The 21,711-nt window shown below is 45.6% G+C and overlaps 1 protein-coding gene across 1 annotated transcript in view; it reads right to left on the reverse strand.

Annotated features, from left to right (window-relative positions):
• Positions 1–21,711, reverse strand: part of cntn4 (contactin 4) — a gene marked incomplete at its 5' end in the record, with an annotated part of 153,140 nt that overhangs the window by 46,909 nt on the left and 84,520 nt on the right. Inside the window, 4 exons of the mRNA XM_083660815.1 lie at positions 2,463–2,613; positions 6,238–6,367; positions 12,129–12,268; positions 20,962–21,146. Coding sequence (XP_083516941.1) covers positions 2,463–2,613; positions 6,238–6,367; positions 12,129–12,268; positions 20,962–21,146 — 606 coding nt within the window. The remainder of the gene's footprint in view (positions 1–2,462; positions 2,614–6,237; positions 6,368–12,128; positions 12,269–20,961; positions 21,147–21,711) is intronic.

Here is a 21,711-nt window from a genome sequence, read left to right on the forward strand (position 1 = left end):
ATCTACAAATGGGTCCATTATCGTGATAGATTGTGTTTATGACAACGAGGGAACTGGCCCAGGTGAGATCACCTGCTTTTACCTGCTGTTCTTCTCAGCCATGTCGTGCCCACAATCACAGAATGAAGATTTCATCTGATATTATAAAGGACTGCAGTCAACAGCAAAACGAACGTCAAGGTTTGAATTAGTAATTAGAATAGTGTATAATCATAAATGACTTTAAACCACTAATTATACTCGAATGAGTTTACTCTTGAATAATTCATTGTTTGTCACAGCAACTGGTCAATATATGATTTAAGAGTTAGGAGTCGGTGAGAATATTGAAAGGCAACGCAGTGATAGCATTTCAGGATTCATTCAATACTGGCAGAGACACTGCAATTTCATTTATCAGTCACCTCACGACGATGTCAACCAGTGTCACGCCAAAGACAAATGTGAAATCAATCAAAAGTATGAATTGAAAACAACAGAGTCAGACTGATGCAGGTAGTGCTGTGTGGGGGGGGGAGTCAGAGTCAGACTGATGCAGGTAGTTCTGTGCGGGGGGGGAGTCAGAGTCAGACTGATGCAGGTAGTGCTGTGTGGGGGGAGTCAGAGTCAGACTGATGCAGGTAGTGCTGTGTGGGGGGAGTCAGAGTCAGACTGATGCAGCTAGTGCTGTGTGGGGGGGGAGTCAGAGTCAGACTGATGCAGGTAGTGCTGTGCGGGGGGGGGGGGGGGGAGTCAGAGTCAGACTGATGCAGGTAGTGCTGTGTGGGGGAGGAGTCAGAGTCAGACTGATGCAGGTAGTGCTGTGTGGGGGGGGAGTCAGAGTCAGACTGATGCAGGTAGTGCTGTGCGGGGGGGGGGGAGTCAGAGTCAGACTGATGCAGGTAGTGCTGTGTGGGGGAGGAGTCAGAGTCAGACTGATGCAGGTAGTGCTGTGCGGGGGGGGAGTCAGAGTCAGACTGATGCAGGTAGTGCTGTGTGGGGGAGGAGTCAGAGTCAGACTGATGCAGGTAGTGCTGTGTGGGGGAGGAGTCAGAGTCAGACTGATGCAGGTAGTGCTGTGCGGGGGGGGGGGGAGTCAGAGTCAGACTGATGCAGGTAGTGCTGTGTGGGGGGGGAGTCAGAGTCAGACTGATGCAGGTAGTGCTGTGCGGGGGGGGGGCGGGACAACATAGTCGGACTGATGCAGGTAGTGCTGTGCGGGGGGGGGGGGCGGAAGTCTGTGATGGAAGTGACACAGGGCAAGTAAAGGGCACCAGCAGCGAAACCACTATGCAAATTCCCCGCCACTTTGTTTGACAAGCAACAACACTGCTTTGTATATATGCAAAGCCCGGCAAGACATTCTGCACACAGTCCTGCTGTCAGAGTCCAGTCATGCTAGAGTGGTGACACCCAACGGGTGACCCCTGTCTGCGCTGAGGCCGTCGGGGGCCAGGCTTCACACTTCAGACGGACGCGGGCACACAAGCGAGGCACGTAGCGCACGTCGCGTCTCCAGGGTCGACTCGTCACACAGAGGGTGATTCTGAGATCGCCCTCTTTCCTCGGGAAAACTTGGACACTGTGGCTCCTCCCCCTACTCGCTTTGGATAAAAGAGGTCGGGTGGTTTGATCCCCGGGTCCTCCAGTCTGCATGTCCAAATGTCCTTAGGCAAGATAGTAAACTCCAAATGGCTCCTGATGGCTGTACCGGGACCCTGCGTCTTAGCTTTCTGCCATCTGCCATCGGTGTGTGAATTGGTGAACGGAGGCACTGTAAAGCACTTTGGATAAAAGCGCTATATAAATGCAGTCCATTTACCATTGGACGTGCGGTGGCAGTTGAATAGTTGGAGGACTGCTGCGCGATTGTCCCCCCTGAGTTGATAAGTACTTGATGAGCACTTTGACTTCTCCCAAAAGCCAGTCTGTTAGGTCAAAAAGACCTACAGCAACAGACTGGAGGCTGGACGAACACAGGGCCAACTCCATTATCAAAGCCTTCACGCTGCTTTTCCTTTTAGCTGTTTTAGATGTCCTCAATACATCAGGTACAGTAAAAAAACAACAAAAACACATTCCATAGATGCACAAAAATAAAACGTTGCACCCTCATCTGAACCTTTCCCACATGTTCATACAGCAAGGCTTTACTCCAGCTGCAGTTTTTGCTCCTGAAGCCATGAAGGCAAATGTACTCCTTCACAGTCAAAGGTCAAATTCTCTAACTGTGAGGAATAGATGATCAAGCCTTACGTCTGGAGGGCTTGACATCGAAGGAGCGCTGTGTATCAATACTACACGAGCGCCGCCTTAAGAGCTGTGTATCAATACTACACGAGCGCCGCCTTAAGAGCTGTGTATCAATACTACACGAGCGCCGCCTTAAGAGACGATGAGCAACCAGCGCATTTTGGACAAACATCAAAGCCCCTCAAACAGTGAGGCTCTACGAGAAGAAAGATGCTTGAACTCAGCGTTACCTGTTACTCTCTCGGAGTGGTTCGCTGCCCTTCCGCCAGGATATCACACCCCAAGGAGACATCCTGGGCTTGCACTCGATGAGCAGATCTCCTCCTACCTTCACCAGCGTCTGGCTCCTCAGCTGGTTGAGAGAGAAATCTGGGGCAACAGCTGGGACAAGAGCAGCATATTAAAGCCGGTGTTGGTAAAACCCACACATCACCCCCTCACATCCCCCCCCCCCCTCAAAATTCTCTCTTCAACCGCTATTTTTGCAGGACCCAGGAGGGCCGGCCTAGAAGAGTATCACGGGCTTACTGACTGACTGACTGACTGACTGACTGACTGACTCACTCACTCCCTTGACTGACTCCCCATTGGTGAAACACGCATGCGTGGGGGTTGAACAGCAGCAGCCAGCTGAATGAAGCCTGTGACAGGTGAAATATAATCACCTTTAGAACACGGCTCTCTTGAATACTCGATTCTGATTGGTCAATCAACAATATTCACCGGTCATTATTTCTCGACAACCGACCGCTGCTCTGCCACACCTGGATTAATCAGTTGATAAGAGCCTTTTGTCAGCAAGCCACTACTAATTAGGCCAACCAGTTGCAGCTGTGGTGTCTTGTGTGCCAATTACGAATGAAACCGCTTTGTCGTTGAAAACGCTATTAAAAAATATATTTGAATAATTATTTTTGTCAGATTATTGAATGATTTAGTTGTAGGCCGTGTTCTAAGCGGGATAATGTATATTGAGGCGGTGATTACTGGGAAATAATGACCTTCAGGTGAACGATTAAGCCCTCCGCTACGCGTCGGGCTCAATCCACCTGTCGGTCATTATTTCCCCCGTAATCACCGCCTCAATATACATTATCCCTTACGTAATCAATTACATTACACGGTGTTGGCCTATATATCTAATTTCACCTTTCATGACAACTGTATGGGGAGTGAATTTTTATATAACTCACCAGTTTAGAGTAAAATAAATGATAGAAAAGTTTTGGGCGTGATTGACAGCTCGCCTGTCCAGTGATCGCGCAGCTTGCCGATCACGGACCAATAGCAGACCGAGCTGCGACTCCTGGAAACCCCTGGTCTCGTGCGGTCTCGTGCGAGCTGCGCGAGAACCCCAAGATGGCGACACACCACACTAGCCTTCAAACATCGACCGTCTCAAAACGGGAGTGGCTACATGTACATCCATATTATTTACAGTCCTCGGTGTCAACCAAACTCCACAGTTCAGAGTGGGAATATTTTGGCTTTAAGCCGAATGAGAGAGGAGAGCCAATTAACCTGAATAAGCTGTATGTTGAGTTATAATAATTGTGGAGATTCTATTGAAAAAGAATAGCTCGGAGCAGCTCATTAAAAAATGAAGAAATGCATGTGAACTGCAAATTTTTTGGGACTATGAACTTAGTTCAAAACTCAAAATTGTGAACTATGAATGTGAACTAGTTCATTTTAAAGGTATACTATGCAACTGTTTAGGGCCCTTCAAACGTAAACAAACTTTTTTATTTTTACATTTTAAAGTCATATTCTTGTCTTCTAGATGGACAATGTTAAAACACAAGCCTGTTTTGCTCCAATGTTTAAGCCCCAAACGCACAGAAAGCGTTAATTGACACGCGTCATTTGATGCCTGTCAATTTCTGCTCTTATAGCGCAGTGCAGGCATCAGATAGGCTAACACACTGCAGGCATCAGATAGGCTAACAAATACCAACAGCACCGAACCATGAGTATTTTGGGGAAAAGGTCACTAATTTATATGTAGGCAGGCACAATGACCAATGAATAAAAAAGGTGTTATACTGTAGTTTTGAGCCCCTGTCAGTCAGAGGCTGTAATCGTCCTACCTGTCTATCAGGCAGTGCTGCTGCGGGAAGGAAGCAATCCAGTCTATCCAAACTTTTGCCGATGTAATCTCCTCATGACATGCAGCAGGGAAATATATTTTGGTAGCCGATGTGTTTAGAGTACTATTCTCTCTTTGTTCAGACAGTCTTGCTATAGTGTAGCATTATATTTTACATGCTTGCTATATTTATACTGCCATGAGATTTGTTTGGGGAGCATATGTGAGACAGGAGGGGATGAAAGTAGGCAGAGAGGGAGAGAGAGAGAGAGGGGGAGGAGCTCAGAGCGCTTTGGTCGCTGCTGGAACCTCATTTGACGCTCCCAAATCTAAACAGGTTGGGAGTACGGGCATCAAGGCAGTTTGACACGCGTCAGAACGTTCTTGGTGCGCGTTCGGCTGTTTAAAACAATGGGCGGACTTCAAAACGCGAGCGTCAGACACTCCCAGTGCGTTTGGGGCTTTACAAACAATATAAATGTAAAGTTTATAGCTTTCAAGTACATCTCGCAAACTGATTAATTTAAAATGTAAAAACATAAATAAAAGTTGGTTTACGTTTGAAGGGCCCTAAAAAATGTATAGTACATGTGTGTGAACTGAACTTTGAGCTAGCTATTATGTGAACTTGCACAACACCAAGTGGCAGCAGTCTGGGGCCGGCTTAACTAGGCTTGCCTAGTCTTGTTTAACTGTTTTTTTTCTTCTACTTGGCCAATTCCCCCTGCTGTCCTGGGTGTTGCTCTATCCCCTCTGCCGATCTGTGGAGAGCTGTAGACTAGCGCATGCTTCCTCCGATACATGTGCAGTCGCCAGCCGGGCCGCTGCTTTTCACCTGACAGCGAGATGTTTTAGCGGCACGACGTAGTGCGTGGGAGGATCACACTATTCCCCTCCCCTCTGAACAGCCCAGACCGACCACAGGAGGCACTAGTGCAGCGACCAGGACTCATACCCCACCGGCTTCACACCCGCAGACAAGGCCAATTGTGTCTGTAGGAACGTCCGCTGTCATGAATTGAACCCAGGTCTCCGTGGTGGTAGGTGAGTGACACTAGACAGGATTGTTAATATTCTGACTAATTAGAATGCAGCACACATAATACAATAACAGCGCTCAGAAATTACGCATACAGGTCTAATTCCAGAGCTAGATGTCCATACTAGATTATTACCCTCAGTTAGGGCAGATGTGATTTATAGCTGAATTGATAGAAAAAAATAAAATGACGCTGACCTCCTGTAATTAAAGAGGAAGTCTTTTCTCAGCTAAAAACAGCAGGAAATATCATGTTCTTCGGCTTTCTGGCATACCCTTATTTCAACATCATCCTTTTCCCTCGCTATAAACCACACACGAAAAAAGTGTGCCCTTTTCAAATAGTGTGCAACTGCCCAGTACTGTTTCAAACTGCCCAGTACTGTCCCTGACTCTTTTATTTTTTTTATCTCCACCTTGAATTTGACCGGTACAGTTGCTCGTGTTGAGCCCGCTTCCACTCGCCGGCATGAGGGGTGAGGACATGTTGGGGGGACGGGGGGGGAATGAATAGTGAATGAGAGCTGCTGCCTGCCAGCCCCCGAGTGCAGAGTGACAGGCTTGACAGGGCAGATGGGCGAGGCCGGTGAGCAGAGCCGCTCGTACATCACTGTCACCCGGACACATTCATCTGATAATTAATGCTTTTCAATTAGTGGCCAATAAGAGAGAGGGCCGGAGGTCATCGGCTGGTATCGAGCCGAGGAAGAGCGCGGCGGCGCCGACTCGAAAACAAATACGGGCGAGCGCTTATGCACGCTTGTGCGCGCGTTGCCACGCCTGCACGCACACACGCACGCACGCACGCACGCACGCACACACACACAAGCACACACACACACACACACACACACACACAGTCTCATCTATGTCTTACCTATAACTCGGAGCTCTGCGTTGGAGTAGACGTCTCCGTGCTTGTTGCCGGCCACGCACTGGTACATCCCGATGTCGGACAGGGTGAGCCTGCTGATTGACAGCACCCCATTGGCGACCTGTATGCGCTCCTGTGAACACAGAGAGAGCCGTGCCTTTAAAGATGCCTTACTCCCGCCAGCGCTCATCTACATAAGAGCAGTCAGCCGGCGGGCCGGTGAATTATGGGCTGGAAGTGACAGACGTGGCAATAAATCTAGGTTTTCATCACTAATGGAGGGAAAGGCTTGGGTGGATGGAGGCAGGCTAGCAGAAAATGACCCTAATCAATCTGCATGTTTATGAGAGTGAAATAAAACCATGCCCTATTTATATCTGCGACTGCACCACGGGGCCTGTTTCCCCTTCAGCGGAGGGGAGGAGAGGAGGGGAGGGAGGGGAGGAGAGGGGAAGGGGATATCGTAACGTCGCATAGTACACCGCATTGCATTGTGGAAATTGCTTTTCTGATAGGTATGCCCTACACATGCTAAAGGGCCACGTACACGGTCACACGGTGCCTCGCTCTCATCTGGTTGGAGTGGACCATCGTTTCGTTTTGACCATCTGAAGGGGAAGTCTGGGTCGTCGCCGAGCCATCAAAGTAAGAGCTATTTATGAACGGGTTTGGGCCTAATGAGCTAAAAATAAACCCACTCGGACACTTAATCCCCCACTATATGATTATCTCTGCCCAACTTGCATCCACGTTCAACTCCGTCACAAGGGCATTCAAGCCGTGAGCCACCCCCCCGTACGTCTCTGTGCAACTGTGTCAGAGTGTGTGCCCCCCCCCCCACCCACTGCCCTTCATCTCCTGTGTTTCGCGCACCGCAGGCTCACCCGTAATGTCATTAGATCGGGGGGGGGGGGGGGGGGGGGGGGTCGGTCTGAGTGGCCCCCCGCTCCGCTGGCAGGGGGATTAAAGTATTGTCACATGAAGAGAGAGAGACTGTCCTCGTTGAAAGATCACAAACTAATCCTGTGTTTGAGCAGAGGTACGGGCCTGAATTTCCATTACGCTCGGTGGCTTCTGGAGGAGTGCAGGGGCGAACATCCCTGCTGGCAAAGGGAGGCAAACGGTGGCGTAGATCAGTCTGCCGTGCAGGAAAGCACTCCGCTTTTTACGGCTGCTATTAATTAAGCGTGACGTTTTCCTCAAATCAGCAGTTTTTTCACACGGGGACCTGGGGGGACCATCTGCACGCCTTATGCTGAATGGAAATGATTGGCAATGTCATTTGCCAACGACGTCGGGTCGCTTCGTTTGATGTAGTGCAGGCAGCACAAACAAGTGGAAGAATAGATGTCATGAATGAATACCTGTCATGGTTTAAACAACAAAGTTTAATTTATTTGATTGTACAGCTATATACGTCCTCCAGAATTACTGGACGAAAGACCCAACATGCCTGTACAAAATTAATAAGGTATATTATCATATGGCTATATTTTCTGCATTTCCCCCCCAAAATTAAGTGTTTATTCATATTCAATTGTTTAGAGGGGGGGGGGGGGGAGGCAATAAAATATGAATGTGTAATTGATTTTATTCTCAAAGTCATCTCATAAGAATTTAAAGGGAAATTCTACTTCAGGGCTTAATAACATGAGCTATGACTGCTCACCAGAGTAGAAGAGTGATGAAATGGGCTAATTCCACCCACAAATAGTCAATGAATCTATTGTACCTGCCTGAAGACCAAAGCTGGATAGTAGCTTTACAATAACAAGAACAAACGCTTCTCATCTCAGCTCACCCTGCCTGTTTGCTTGTCTTGATGCCTCCTTGAGACAGGAGCTCACATACCTACTATAACTTTCTAGTCAACCCGGAGCAGGACTATAGGCCTTCCCCCCTCTCTCCCCCTCTCCTAACCAGAATGTGGCAGATTGCAATATAATGTCATCATCCATTCCTAAAATGTAAAGGCTGTGAAACGTTTCTGATGGGAATAGACTCCGCTCAGCTGTACTAAGCCAATCTGTATGACAGTCCCATGCTCCACTAAACGGACCCAATCCTGTTTCACCGTGGAGTTTCCCTTTAATTGCGTAGCTACTTAAAATCCTGCAGCCATTGTCAATAAAGATATGTGCACTTTAGAGTGAGTTTCCCCACATTTACATTTTACCTAGAGATCAAGATAAAAATAGCCGGGAGAAACGTCGGCGCTCAAAGTAACCATTGCTATTTTGAAGTATGGTGGTTGTACAGTTATAGCTTTCAAACTAGAGGCTACATGAGCATCACCAAGGAACATATGCATCTCATCTCATCATCAATAAGGCTTGTAGCTAAAGCGGTCATATTGGTAGTTAAGTGGAACATAGCCGACTGCCCAACAACGAGTCCCAATCACGATCAAATCTGTTTGGGAGCACAGGTGGACGTAGTGATTTGGGGGCCCTAGTCAAAGGCAAGCAGGTGGCCACCCTGAATCCCAACTCTCTATCACTTTTTAATCCATCCTTTCTATATATAAAGTTAGGTAGCTTTGCTTTTTCTCTCAAATACTAATGCAGTGAGTGAGCCAGTCAAGTGGTAACAACTCACTAGAAGTTGTATAACCCACTATATTCTGAGAGAGTATGGGTATGACTCAAGACTGAAATCATTTAATGTAACATTCCCCCCCTTTTCAGTAAATTGATTACAAATAATTTTACATTAGTTCTACATGCATACTTGTCTTATGAAAATAGCTTTTTTTTTTACTCTTTTTTTACAATTCAAATAGAATAATGGCATGCACATATATTCAGCTATGCATCATTAGCACTATATTTATAAAATTGCCAGGTTTCACTGCGAGGAATATGACCCTTAGCTCATGTTCATCACGGGTGCCGGTTACAGCAGTTTATCACCGCATACACAATTGATCCCTCCATTACCGCAGCTCAGACCTCAGAAAATCACCAGCAGAAATAACTCAGCGGAGATGTTCCAATGAATGGTCCAATCAGAAAGGTCTCCATTGATTTACTGTAATGAAAAACAACAAATGGGGCTTCCTCTTCCCTCTGCTCCTCCCAACATCATTGACCTTTCCATCTTCCACTGATGAAGCTACTGTGGTTAATGGTGGCATTTCAAACAATGTAACACCTTTGCTGATTAATCCATTCACCCACGCATTTGGAATGTGTCCATTTTACTCTGATCATATTAATTAAGAGAAGTCTGGTGCACAAAAATCAACACTGTAAACTTGAACCCTTTCCCCGCCATTGACGTGTTTTTACGTCATTTATGAGGCAACGCTTCCCCGCCATTGACGTGATAGCACGTCAATCCGTGTTTTCACCGTCATGTGGTAGATGGCTCTCTTACTCACCTTATGAAATGCTACAGCACTTCCAGAGTTACACACAAGTGATGACGAATGTCCACCAAAACCAGGAAGCAGGACAATCTACCATCAACAAGGAACAATCTACCAGCTCAAGTGCTGGTACTGGCAGCTTTGATCGAGTCGACATGCTAATAACACGGACTCGTGACAGTCAGTTAAAGCTGAAGGATTTTTTTTCACCAGGCGCTGCAAACATACACAAGTCACTTCTCCTCTCTAGTAGTTTACAGGGTGTTCACACCATACGCCGAAGCAACGCTCAAGCAACGCTGAAGCCACAAGTTTCATTTCGGCGTCCTTGTTAACAGGCGAAGCCATCGACACCCGCCGCACGCTTGCCACGCTCAAGCCTCGCTCAAGCTGCGCTGAAGCGATCGTTCAGGATTCAGTTCTATTTTCCAAGCGTGAAGCTGCCAGGCATGAAGTCAGTGGAAGTTGTGGGCGGGGTCAAGGCGCGCCCAGCGAGGCGCTGAGGAAAAGAGAGTGCTTCTTGTGTGACCGGTTTAGCGTGAGCTCAGCTTCAGCGTGGCTTTAGCTTCAGCTCTGCTTCTGTTAAGCGCCTGCTGTGAACAAACGCTTAGTAATCCAGTTCGTGAGCTCTCACACCCTGTAAAGTTCAGCCGGTAGATTGGCTCCAGACCTCCAGACATCGAGAACCAGACCCCGACAACACGAGAGTGTGACCCCCGCTTCCCCTCTCCTGAGAGCGGGGTGAATTTCTCTCATGCACCGGTGTTACGGTAAAAGCTGTGGCCAGAGACATCTTTGGCCGGAAAGGGAAACCAAATCATATGGGCTGCATAGTTGAGTGTAACACTGGCCAGTATCCGCCCTCTGAGACGTGTGATTCGGTAAAAAAAAAGATTCTCCGCTTTTTGGGGACAGACGGGACGTTTTCAGTGAACACTAACTACATTCAAGTGTCAATAACTAAAGAACGGATGAAGGTAGGATCAAACTTTTTCTCTATGAAAGTAGAGGCTCTCTTCTTTCTTTGGGGATATTCAGTGTTTACATACAGTAGTCATAGAAGAAAATATTCTGTGGGTCTTGCAAGATTAGTGGAAATGGTCAGAAACCTTGGCGTGGGCTGCTGACTTTTCCTTTGGAAGTCTGGCGGGGATTGAGTTAATTGTACATTCAGAGCTATGCATGCCCTGCAGGTGGCCAAGGATGTGAGCGGTTGAGGTATCCGTCTAGTCTATTTTTGAGGATATTTTTAAGCAGTTGTGCTTTCAATGCAGTGGAGAGTGGAATGACTGCTGTGGGACGGGGAGGTGATATACCACAAAGGTCATTGAAATCCATTTCATGATTATGTGCCTCAACTGACCCACCAGAATACCCCCAGTATAGACTATTTTAAGAAAGAAGAAAAGGTGTTTTTTCCCCCCATCCTGCACAGGAACAGATGGGTGGACTTGCTCTTTAACCAACATACTGTGTATGATCTAATAAAGGGTTTGATAGAAATGTTGGCCATTGACTAGACAGATTGTTGATTATTCGTCCCTGAAAGCAAGCCAACTCTGCCATTATGAGAAAAGGTGTTTGCTGAGTGGAGTGTTGCCTCTGCGTAACAAAAACACCGCCTTTGTTCAGTCCAACAACAACATGTGTAACATCTAAGGATTCATCTATCCTCCGCCGTGTGTTTGTGGCCATTTTTTGCATAGTGGAGGAAATTAACATAAAGTCTGTTTATTTATCAGGTGCAAGCTGTGCCCGAGTGCCCAATCAATCTCCTCCAAATAACCTGGCTATAGGGCCCAATGGATACGACGCAGGAATATGAAATCATGTTTTTGCCATTTTCATGCTTACTTTACTTGAACAACTGAGTTCTTCTCCTATTTGCACTTGAAGTGGGATGAACTTGTAGTGCTGTACGCTGGCTGCAGCCTGTGTTCTCCACAACAGGCCCATCTCTCTGCAGCGTATTCAGAGAGGGCAGGGTGCTGAAGTGAATCTAGGATACACCGTGTTTATAAAGAGAATCTTCCTTTTTTTAAATGAATCTAGACCGTGTTTATAAAGAGAATCTGACTTTTTTCTCCTTCGGTGGCAACAGGATTAATAACTGCTCTCCAGGAGGGAGAGATTTAACAAAAGATTAGGGCAGCTCTTACATCATCGTGCTTCCGAGACTAGCATGAAATACTCGGCTTGTTTGCAGTTGGGTCTTTTAACACAACAAAGCATAGTAGACACACAACAGTGTAAATTCCTTTCAAAATAAACGCTGTCTTGCAGAAGCGAATAACACAATGCATTGCTGCACAGGCGGTAATGTAGGTGATAATGCATGGTAATTAGGCAGAAAATCCTGAACAAGCAGCATATTAACAACAATGCTGTGAAGCTATGGGCTACGGTGCAGTGACTCGACGACAACGCTGAACATGCAGGAAACATGCGTGTCGTTGAGTGGAACCTTGGAAGCAGAACTCTGTCTGACATTATAAAGGGGATGCTAGCGCTCAGCAGATCTCACCTCTGTGGGCTCCAGGTTCTCCCCATTTTTCATCCACCTGTAAGAGGGCTTGGGCTTCCCCGTGGCTTTACACTCCCACGCCAGTGAGTCATCGATGGGCTTCTGGACATCTTGGGGTTTCTCAATTAGATGAGGAGGGGCTGCAAAGTTCAAAGCACCACACTGATTAATTGAAAATGTCGAGCAAAGATAAAATAATGAAATAATGTTCTCATTCAGATTCACCATCTGCGGATTGTGCAGAAAACCCTTTTGTGCATTCTGTTTCTTTTAGTTAGTGTGCTTACACAACAACATACGTGATGTATACCGGATCCATATACATTAAAGTGGCTATTGGTGGTGCCATAAAGTACCGCCACTCAATACTATTTGAGTAAATTATGGTGTAATTATACAGGAACAGCATTGATTCTCCCTGTGTCACGCAAGTAACTCAAGGCTAGTTAATGATTTAGCAAAAAAGGAGAAAAAAAATAGAAGAAAAAAATAGGTAAAACTAGATGGATTTACTATCTCCAAAGCTCATATACGTTGTGGATGATGTGTAGGTCAAGCTACTATCATCTTATATCACACAAGGCCACTGTGACAAGAGTAATGGCTGACCAGGCTTTTCCATTCTGCAGACCTTACATATAATGCCACACTCAAGGACTGACCTTTTCAGTAACCGTACGTACAAACCCCCTGCTCTAATTGGCTTGTGCTGCACCTTGCCTCCGAGTAGGGGACGAGTAGAGGCAATTGTAACAACGGGCAATTGCAACATCTCAGATTGCACCAATCAGAAACGAGACAGAACCATGAAACTCCAAGACTCATTTTTGAGTGATGAATTTAATTTTTGGAATCTACAGTATTTTCCTCATACCGTCTTAATGTCTATGAATTGAAATCTGTCTAGTTCTGATGAACAGTCTGTTGTTTAACATTTTGATATCTTTGTCAAATGTTTGCTTTGTTCTTCCTAACGAGCAGGGTAGCTTGTGTCATGGGTGTTCAGCAACCTTTGATTGATTAGTCAATCGACAGAAAATTAATCAACAACTATTTTTTGATAATGGATGAATCGTTTTGAGCATTTGTTTTTTTTAAAGTCACAATTCTCCTTCTCCCCTTCTCCATCTGCTTCTTAAATGTGATTATTTTCTGGTTTCTTTACTCCTGACAGTAAACTATAATGTAAAATATAGTAAAATATAGTAATACAGTAAAATATAATGACATCAAAACATTTTTTTTGCAATTGCCCACACAGAGAAATACAATATTAATTACACATGCATCCCTACAGTACCTGTGTTCAGCGTGCAGTTTGTGTGTGAGAGGAGTGTGTGTAGGTGTGTTCACAAAGATGCAGAAAGACTGACAGAAAGAGCTGGAGGTAAAGAAAGGCTTGCACTTGTGTGTTACTGTGTCAGTCGCACACAGGTATGGAAGTTCAATGTCAAAACCAGTTGACATATCCACTAGAACAGTATCAAAAATATTGGCTGTTTGCAGAACAATACTCTTGGCCTGTCAAATCCCTTTGGCAACCCGAGGTCATTAACATTTAACTAGTCTGGAGGCTGTTCTCTTGTCATCCGTGAAAACAGTAAAAGGGCTACAACTTCCTGACTGAAAACAGCTGAAAGGTGGATATTATTCTCTATTGTCATTAGATGATGATGATGATGATGATGATGATTGTTATTATTATTATTATTATTTATTCTGGCTAAACAAGAGGACAAATTCAAGTTATTAATAAATGTCTACGAGGTACAACATCTGCCCCAACCAAAATATACATTTGGACTGAGAAAGCAAGCCATGTCTGGTTCACAGTGCTATACTTAGGTATCCATTTTTATACAAGTACAGTATGTATCAGTCAACAGTGTCCACACCATGACTCTATGTGTGTGTGTGTGTGTGTGTGTGTGTGTGTGTGTGTGTGTGTGTGTGTGTGTGTGTGTGTGTGTGTGTGTGTGTGTGTGTGTGTGCGTGTGTGTCTGTGTGCGTGTGTGTGTGTAGGTGTGTGTGTCTGTGTTGGATAGAAGAACCGACTAGACGGGGTGGCAGAGAGCTACTCCGAGACTCCATTTTCACCAGTCAATTTAGCATGGCTTCCATCCTACAGCAATCTTTCCACCGGAGCCTGCTGGGCAGCCCCACCCCATTGCACCTTTCAGGACCGCGTTGTTGTTTTCCCTCTCTGTCAGGGCCCTTCACTCTAGCCCTTCACCCGCTGTGCATGTATCGACTCTCAGTCAATGCTTAGCACATGCAAGCAGGCAGCCCAGCGCTGCCTGCAAAGGGACAAGCGGACACACAATCAGGCCAAACATCAACCGGCTAAAGCGGAGACGGAAATGTCTCCTTATCAGTGATATATCACTATAAGTAGCGGTGCACCGATCGATCGGCAAGCAATCTGTATCGGCCGATTTTGACCTCAAATATGCGTCGGCCATTTTTTTATATTATTATATATATATATATATTTTTTAAATACAAAAAAGCCCTATCACTAATCAGGCTTTCCAACGATATAAAATACAATGCCAATTGGTATTATTAAAGGGGAGAGATAATCGACCTAAAATAACGTTTCCAAACTTTCTTTGAGGAGTTTATATATTGTGATCGGTGATCGGTAATCGGTGATTGGTCGATGATCGGTTGGGCAGATATTTCCCATAGGTGATCGGCAATCGGTGGCAAAAAACGTGATCGGTGCACCCCTAACTATAAGATAATGCAGTGGGAAGTCTATGGAAACCAAAATGTAAATACACGTGGGAAACTAGCCCAATATATCAACAAGCAAGCAAATGTCCTTATTTTCTCTATTTTCTCTCTCTATCTACCCCCCCCCCCCTCTCTCTCTCAGTAGGTATGATCTGAATGAGGAAATGGAGGCTCAACAACTCCACTTAGGACAGAGGCCAACATCCTCATGTTCCATTTCTGTTCTTTTGCCACGGTTATACAATTAATTTTACCACACACAAAAACAGAGATATGGCTTTAAAGCCCCGATCCAATTGAACATATTTTGTTATTTGAGTACATCAGGACAGGATGGAGCGATGTAAAATCTTTTCAATAGTCAGAGTCACCGTCACTGTAAGCCGGAATACAGGCACATTTTGATCCAATATGAAACACAAATGTATGCAAAACTGCAGCAATAAAAATAAACCCACTTTCAAATACATTTAATATACCATAGTTGCATTCCAGATTTGAGATTTAATATTTTTTGATAACATGCATGATATAATATTTGAAGGTTTAGCCCAGAACTTTTACCTGGGCATCACTTCATTTCCCCTCTAAAGTAATGCCTTCCTGGCTCACAAAAGCCCGGCTTTCATTCCACTGCAGGTTGAAAGGATGTCCCCTTATCGATTCCTCCATTGGCTTACACTGCTGACGAATGTCTCAAAGGCTTAATTCAAAGGGAGTTCAAAATAAGATTAGAGATTTTTATCACCTGGCTGCAGACGGCATGGGAGAGCTGACAAACCACATCACAAAGCAGAGTGGACCTTTAGCTCAAAAGGACAAATCAGTCTTATGGTGGATCACAGCATGCTCCCAGGCTGTTGTAGTGAACGAGGTAAAGAGCTTCCAAGGCTGTTGTAAATAATGGCAAACGCTTTAATGGCCCAAATGAGTTATTTCTGACAGCTGATACAGCGTGAGTTAAAGGGGAGGAGTTATTTCTGACAGCTGATACAGCGTGAGTTAAAGGGGAGGAGTTATTTCTGACAGCTGATACAGCATGAGTTAAAGGGGAGGAGTTATTTCTGACAGCTGATGCAGCATGAGGTAAAGGGGAGGAGTTATTTCTGACAGCTGATACAGCATGAGGTAAAGGGGAGGAGTTATTTCTGACAGCTGATACAGCATGAGTTAAAGGGGAGGAGTTATTTCTGACAGCTGATACAGCATGAGTTAAAGGGGAGGAGTTATTTCTGACAGCTGATACAGCATGAGTCAAAGGGGATGAGTTATTTCTGACAGCTGATACAGCATGAGTTAAAGGGGAGGAGTTATTTCTGACAGCTAATACAGCATGAGTTAAAGGGGAGGAGTTATTTCTCACAGCTGATACAGCGTGAGTTAAAGGGGAGGAGTTATTTCTGACAGCTGATACAGCGTGAGTTAAAGGGGAGGAGTTATTTCTGACAGCTGATACAGCATGAGTTAAAGGGGAGGAGTTATTTCTGACAGCTAATACAGCATGAGTTAAAGGGGAGGAGTTATTTCTGACAGCTGATACAGCGTGAGTTAAAGGGGAGGAGTTATTTCTGACAGCTGATACAGCGTGAGTTAAAGGGGAGGAGTTATTTCTGAGAGCTGATACAGCGTGAGTTAAAGGGGAGGAGTTATTTCTGACAGCTGATACAGCGTGAGTTAAAGGGGAGGAGTTATTTCTGACAGCTGATACAGCGTGAGTTAAAGGGGAGGAGTTATTTCTGACAGCTGATACAGCGTGAGTTAAAGGGGAGGAGTTATTTCTGAGAGCTGATACAGCGTGAGTTAAAGGGGAGGAGTTATTTCTGACAGCTGATACAGCATGAGTTAAAGGGGAGGAGTTATTTCTGAGAGCTGATACAGCGTGAGTTACAGGGGAGGAGTTATTTCTGAGAGCTGATACAGCGTGAGTTAAAGGGGAGGAGTTATTTCTGAGAGCTGATACAGCGTGAGTTAAAGGGGAGGAGTTATTTCTGACAGCTGATACAGCATGAGTTAAAGGGGAGGAGTTATTTCTGAGAGCTGATACAGTGTGATTTAAAGGGGAGGAGTTATTTCTGAGAGCTGATACAGCATGAGTTAAAGGGGAGGAGTTATTTCTGAGAGCTGATACAGCATGAGTTAAAGGGGAGGAGTTATTTTTGACAGCTGATACAGCATGAGTTAAAGGGGAGGAGTTATTTCTGACAGCTGATACAGCATGAGTTAAAGGGGAGGAGTTATTTCTGACAGCTGATACAGCATGAGTCAAAGGGGAGGAGTTATTTCTGACAGCTGATACAGCATGAGTTAAAGGGGAGGAGTTATTTCTGAGAGCTGATACAGCATGAGTTAAAGGGGAGGAGTTATTTCTGACAGCTGATACAGCATGAGTTAAAGGGGAGGAGTTATTTCTCACAGCTGATACAGCGTGAGTTAAAGGGGAGGAGTTATTTCTGACAGCTGATACAGCGTGAGGTAAAGGGGAGGAGTTATTTCTGAGAGCTGATACAGCGTGAGTTAAAGGGGAGGAGTTATTTCTGAGAGCTGATACAGCGTGAGTTAAAGGGGAGGAGTTATTTCTGAGAGCTGATACAGCATGAGGTAAAGGGGAAGAGTTATTTCTGACAGCTGATACAGCATGAGTTAAAGGGGAGGAGTTATTTCTGAGAGTTGATACAGCGTGAGTTAAAGGGGAGGAGTTATTTCTGAGAGCTGATACAGCGTGAGTTAAAGGGGAGGAGTTATTTCTGAGAGCTGATACAGCATGAGTTAAAGGGGAGGAGTTATTTCTGAGAGCTGATACAGCATGAGTTAAAGGGGAGGAGTTATTTTTGACAGCTGATACAGCATGAGTTAAAGAGGAGGAGTTATTTCTGACAGCTGATACAGCATGAGTTAAAGGGGAGGAGTTATTTCTGACAGCTGATACAGCATGAGTCAAAGGGGAGGAGTTATTTCTGACAGCTGATACAGCATGAGTTAAAGGGGAGGAGTTATTTCTGAGAGCTGATACAGCATGAGTTAAAGGGGAGGAGTTATTTCTGACAGCTGATACAGCATGAGTTAAAGGGGAGGAGTTATTTCTCACAGCTGATACAGCGTGAGTTAAAGGGGAGGAGTTATTTCTGACAGCTGATACAGCGTGAGGTAAAGGGGAGGAGTTATTTCTGAGAGCTGATACAGCGTGAGTTAAAGGGGAGGAGTTATTTCTGACAGCTGATACAGCGTGAGTTAAAGGGGAGGAGTTATTTCTGACAGCTGATACAGCGTGAGTTAAAGGGGAGGAGTTATTTCTGACAGCTGATACAGCATGAGTTAAAGGGGAGGAGTTATTTCTCACAGCTGATACAGCGTGAGTTAAAGGGGAGGAGTTATTTCTGACAGCTGATACAGCGTGAGTTAAAGGGGAGGAGTTATTTCTGACAGCTGATACAGCGTGAGTTAAAGGGGAGGAGTTATTTCTGACAGCTGATACAGCGTGAGTTAAAGGGGAGGAGTTATTTCTGACAGCTGATACAGCATGAGTTAAAGGGGAGGAGTTATTTCTGACAGCTGATACAGCATGAGTTAAAGGGGAGGAGTTATTTCTGACAGCTGATACAGCGTGAGTTAAAGGGGAGGAGTTATTTCTGACAGCTGATACAGCGTGAGTTGAAGGGGAGGAGTTATTTCTGACAGCTGATACAGCGTGAGTTAAAGGGGAGGAGTTATTTCTGACAGCTGATACAGCATGAGTTAAAGGGGAGGAGTTATTTCTGACAGCTGATACAGCATGAGTTAAAGGGGAGGAAAAGCAGCAGAGGGAAATAGCCTAGTTTAGGTTGGAAGAAACCCAAGAGGTCGTAAATATGAAGCCAGATTAATAGACAAGATATTTTCTGACCTAAGCAGTCCAATCCATTGGTAATATTTGTTGTTTTAATATAGGCTATTTTACATATCAGTCAACAAATACTAACCTTATCATATTATTCATATTAGTCAATGCAGATCTTTGCATACTTTTGTAGTGTCTTTTCACAGAGCTTCAAGGTAATAATCACATTTTGATTGTCTGGCCTCAAGACCTGGGAGGGTGTTTTCAGAAATTACAAAGTGCTCCAGCCAATCAGCGACCCGCCTTGTAGTTGACGTCGTAACTGGCCAATCAGGAACACAGCTGGCAAAACAGTAATGGCTGCCTCTGTGCCTCCCCCCCACACTCCTATTTTGAGAGTTTGTTGTATTTGTACCACAGGAAGGTTCACTGCTCATTGTCAAAGGACACTAACATGATGCTACCAGTAAAGGTGGCATATGAAGTTGTGAATTTAATCCAGACATTGAATTTTGCCACCCACACTTCTCACCAGGACTCCTTTCCTACATCTACCATTTAATGCTGCAAACACAAGATGACAGGTGTAAACTTTTACCTGCTCATTTAATGGACCCCATGTTCAATTACAAACATCTAGAAAGTAACCCACTATCTTCTTGCCTAAAACTAACAATTTCTACCGACTTTTTTTTCTTCAAACGGTTGGAAACCCATCAGGTGTCAGAATGCTGTTTTGAAGACTTTATTATTTGTTTTAATCTGGAGACAGCGGCGGTTGTGCCGCTCGCTCGGTGTGGGTAAATGAAAAGATGAGGGCGACCTGCTGCAGCCCCGCTCACCAGCGGGCTCCCACCGCACATCTGTGCTGCTGTACTGTGACTAATGTGCGGATGCCCTAACAAGGGAGGGCCAGGCTGCAGTGGTGAGGGAATACGCTGGGGGTGGGGGGGTGGGCGGGGACAGGGAGGGGCGGGGAGGGGTTCATTCAATTGGACGTCTCGTTTGAGCAACTTAACAAATGTACACTTTGTAGCCCACACAGTGAGTGATCCACATTGTGTGGCAAATAAACAAAGGGAACAACAAGCAGGCTTAAACATACAGAGAGCCCCGTGCAGTATTTTTTATAAATGGGTCATTAGGCGTGCAGCAGAGAGAGGCAGCAGAGAGGGACACCAGAAGGAAGAGAGAAATCCCTAACGCTGTGGATCGCCTACAGGTACATTCTTAATAGGACATCTTGTATGAACAATGCCATCACACAGCTATGACTTGAACATTAGTCACGGCCGTCCATATGGGAGTCCATAATACTTGCTTAACTGCTAAAACATCAACCCCCCAGAGTATAGGACTGTTCATTGAAATTTGCAGCAGCTGCTATATAATAAACAGTAGAAATGCTATTTGCTATAGATAGAGGGTAACGCATGTTTACCACTGCTGGATTTAGGGAAAGCAAGTGCAATCCATGTTACGATTTTCGCTTTAGACTAGCATTTTGTTTCTCGATTCAATCAATCCTTATTGGGAGAATAATGCACAAAAAGTGCTTGATGCGGGAAAGGCAAAGTAACCATTTTTAAACAAGGTTTATGAAACATCCGTCGTCATCGTCATCGTCATTACTGTCAACTGAGGATTTAAGCTTCCCTTGCACTTCGTTTGCACCTATTGTCCACACTACCTCTATTGTTTGGAGTGTTAAACACAAAGACTCGAAGGTCTCCGGCGGCTGAGCCCGTCTTCGTCATCAGACTCCGTCTTTTTGAACGCGTGTGAACTTAGGTGTGACACCGTTCGCTGAACTCTCAGTAACAATAACAATGAGTGAATCTACTAACTCTTTCCTGTTCATCCAGATGCTGCGGTGCAGATGATGTCCCTGACATATGTGCCTCTAGTCTAAGTATAGTACATTTAAACGGCTTTGATCCCCAGTCAAGTTGGATGTCAATCACGCTGCCATCTGGTGGAACCCAATACAAGGCTCGCCAACAAGGTCACATCCAAGGGCTCAACCTCACCCGCATCGCTCCTTTCATCTGGATCAAAATATTCCAGGCATCATGGCTGACAGGCTTTAATCATTCTCATGCGGCGGGGCAGCGAGCCTTGCTCTCCGTGTACGCGCCGCGCGGCTCCGTCGATCGCCCATCGACTGCGTTATCAGACCGGTGTGTGGCTGCCTCTGCTGCCGTCTTCTCAGTCTGAGCGGATCTGACAGGTGCGGCGCGCGCGCCGGTCAAATATTGATGTGCTACAGGATCAACCTACCGTAGAAAGAGAGCTTTCCTTTGACCGTGTTCATTCCCCGGGAGTTCTCTGCCACACACTCGTATGTGCCGGCGTCCTCCTGCTGGAAGTATGGGATTTCCAGGACGCCGCTGGCTTTCCTCATGTCCACCTTCCTGGCGAACGGGACACCGTCCACTCTCCTCCAGTTTATAGAGGGTACGGGACTGGTGAGAAGAGACACGAGGAAGCTTCAGTACACATGTTTAAGTCCCAGGAAACCAAATTCAGAGATTCGATTCTAAACACATGCACCCGATCTACTATGAATCACCTCATTCAATGGAAAGGAATTGCATTCAAATGCCCCCATCGAATGGAGAGGAGTTGTACAATCTCTACAACCCCGTTTCCCTGGGGTTGTAGAGATTACTTGCAAAACCCCATTTAATGGGTAGGATTCAGGGGTTGTACAGATTACTTGCAAAACCTCATTTAATGGATAGGATTCTCCATTGGCTCTTCTCTCAACCACTCTGCCCACCTCTGCAGGCATGGGGAGGGTCTGCTTGGACCCCTGTGTCCTTAGGTTTAGGCATGGGGGATGGGAGAGGTTAGGGTTAGGGGTGGGAGAGGTTAGGTTTAGGCATGGGGGTGGGAGAGGTTAGGTTTAGGCATGGGGGGTGGGAGAGGTTAGGTTTAGGGTTAGGGGTGGGAGAGGTTAGGTTTAGGCATGGGGGGTGGGTTAGGGTTAGGGGTGGGAGAGGTTAGGTTTAGGCATGGGGGTGGGAG

Source organism: Poromitra crassiceps (assembly GCF_964638095.1).
Source record: "Poromitra crassiceps genome assembly, chromosome: 25".
In the NCBI taxonomy this organism is placed as follows: domain Eukaryota; kingdom Metazoa; phylum Chordata; class Actinopteri; order Beryciformes; family Melamphaidae; genus Poromitra; species Poromitra crassiceps.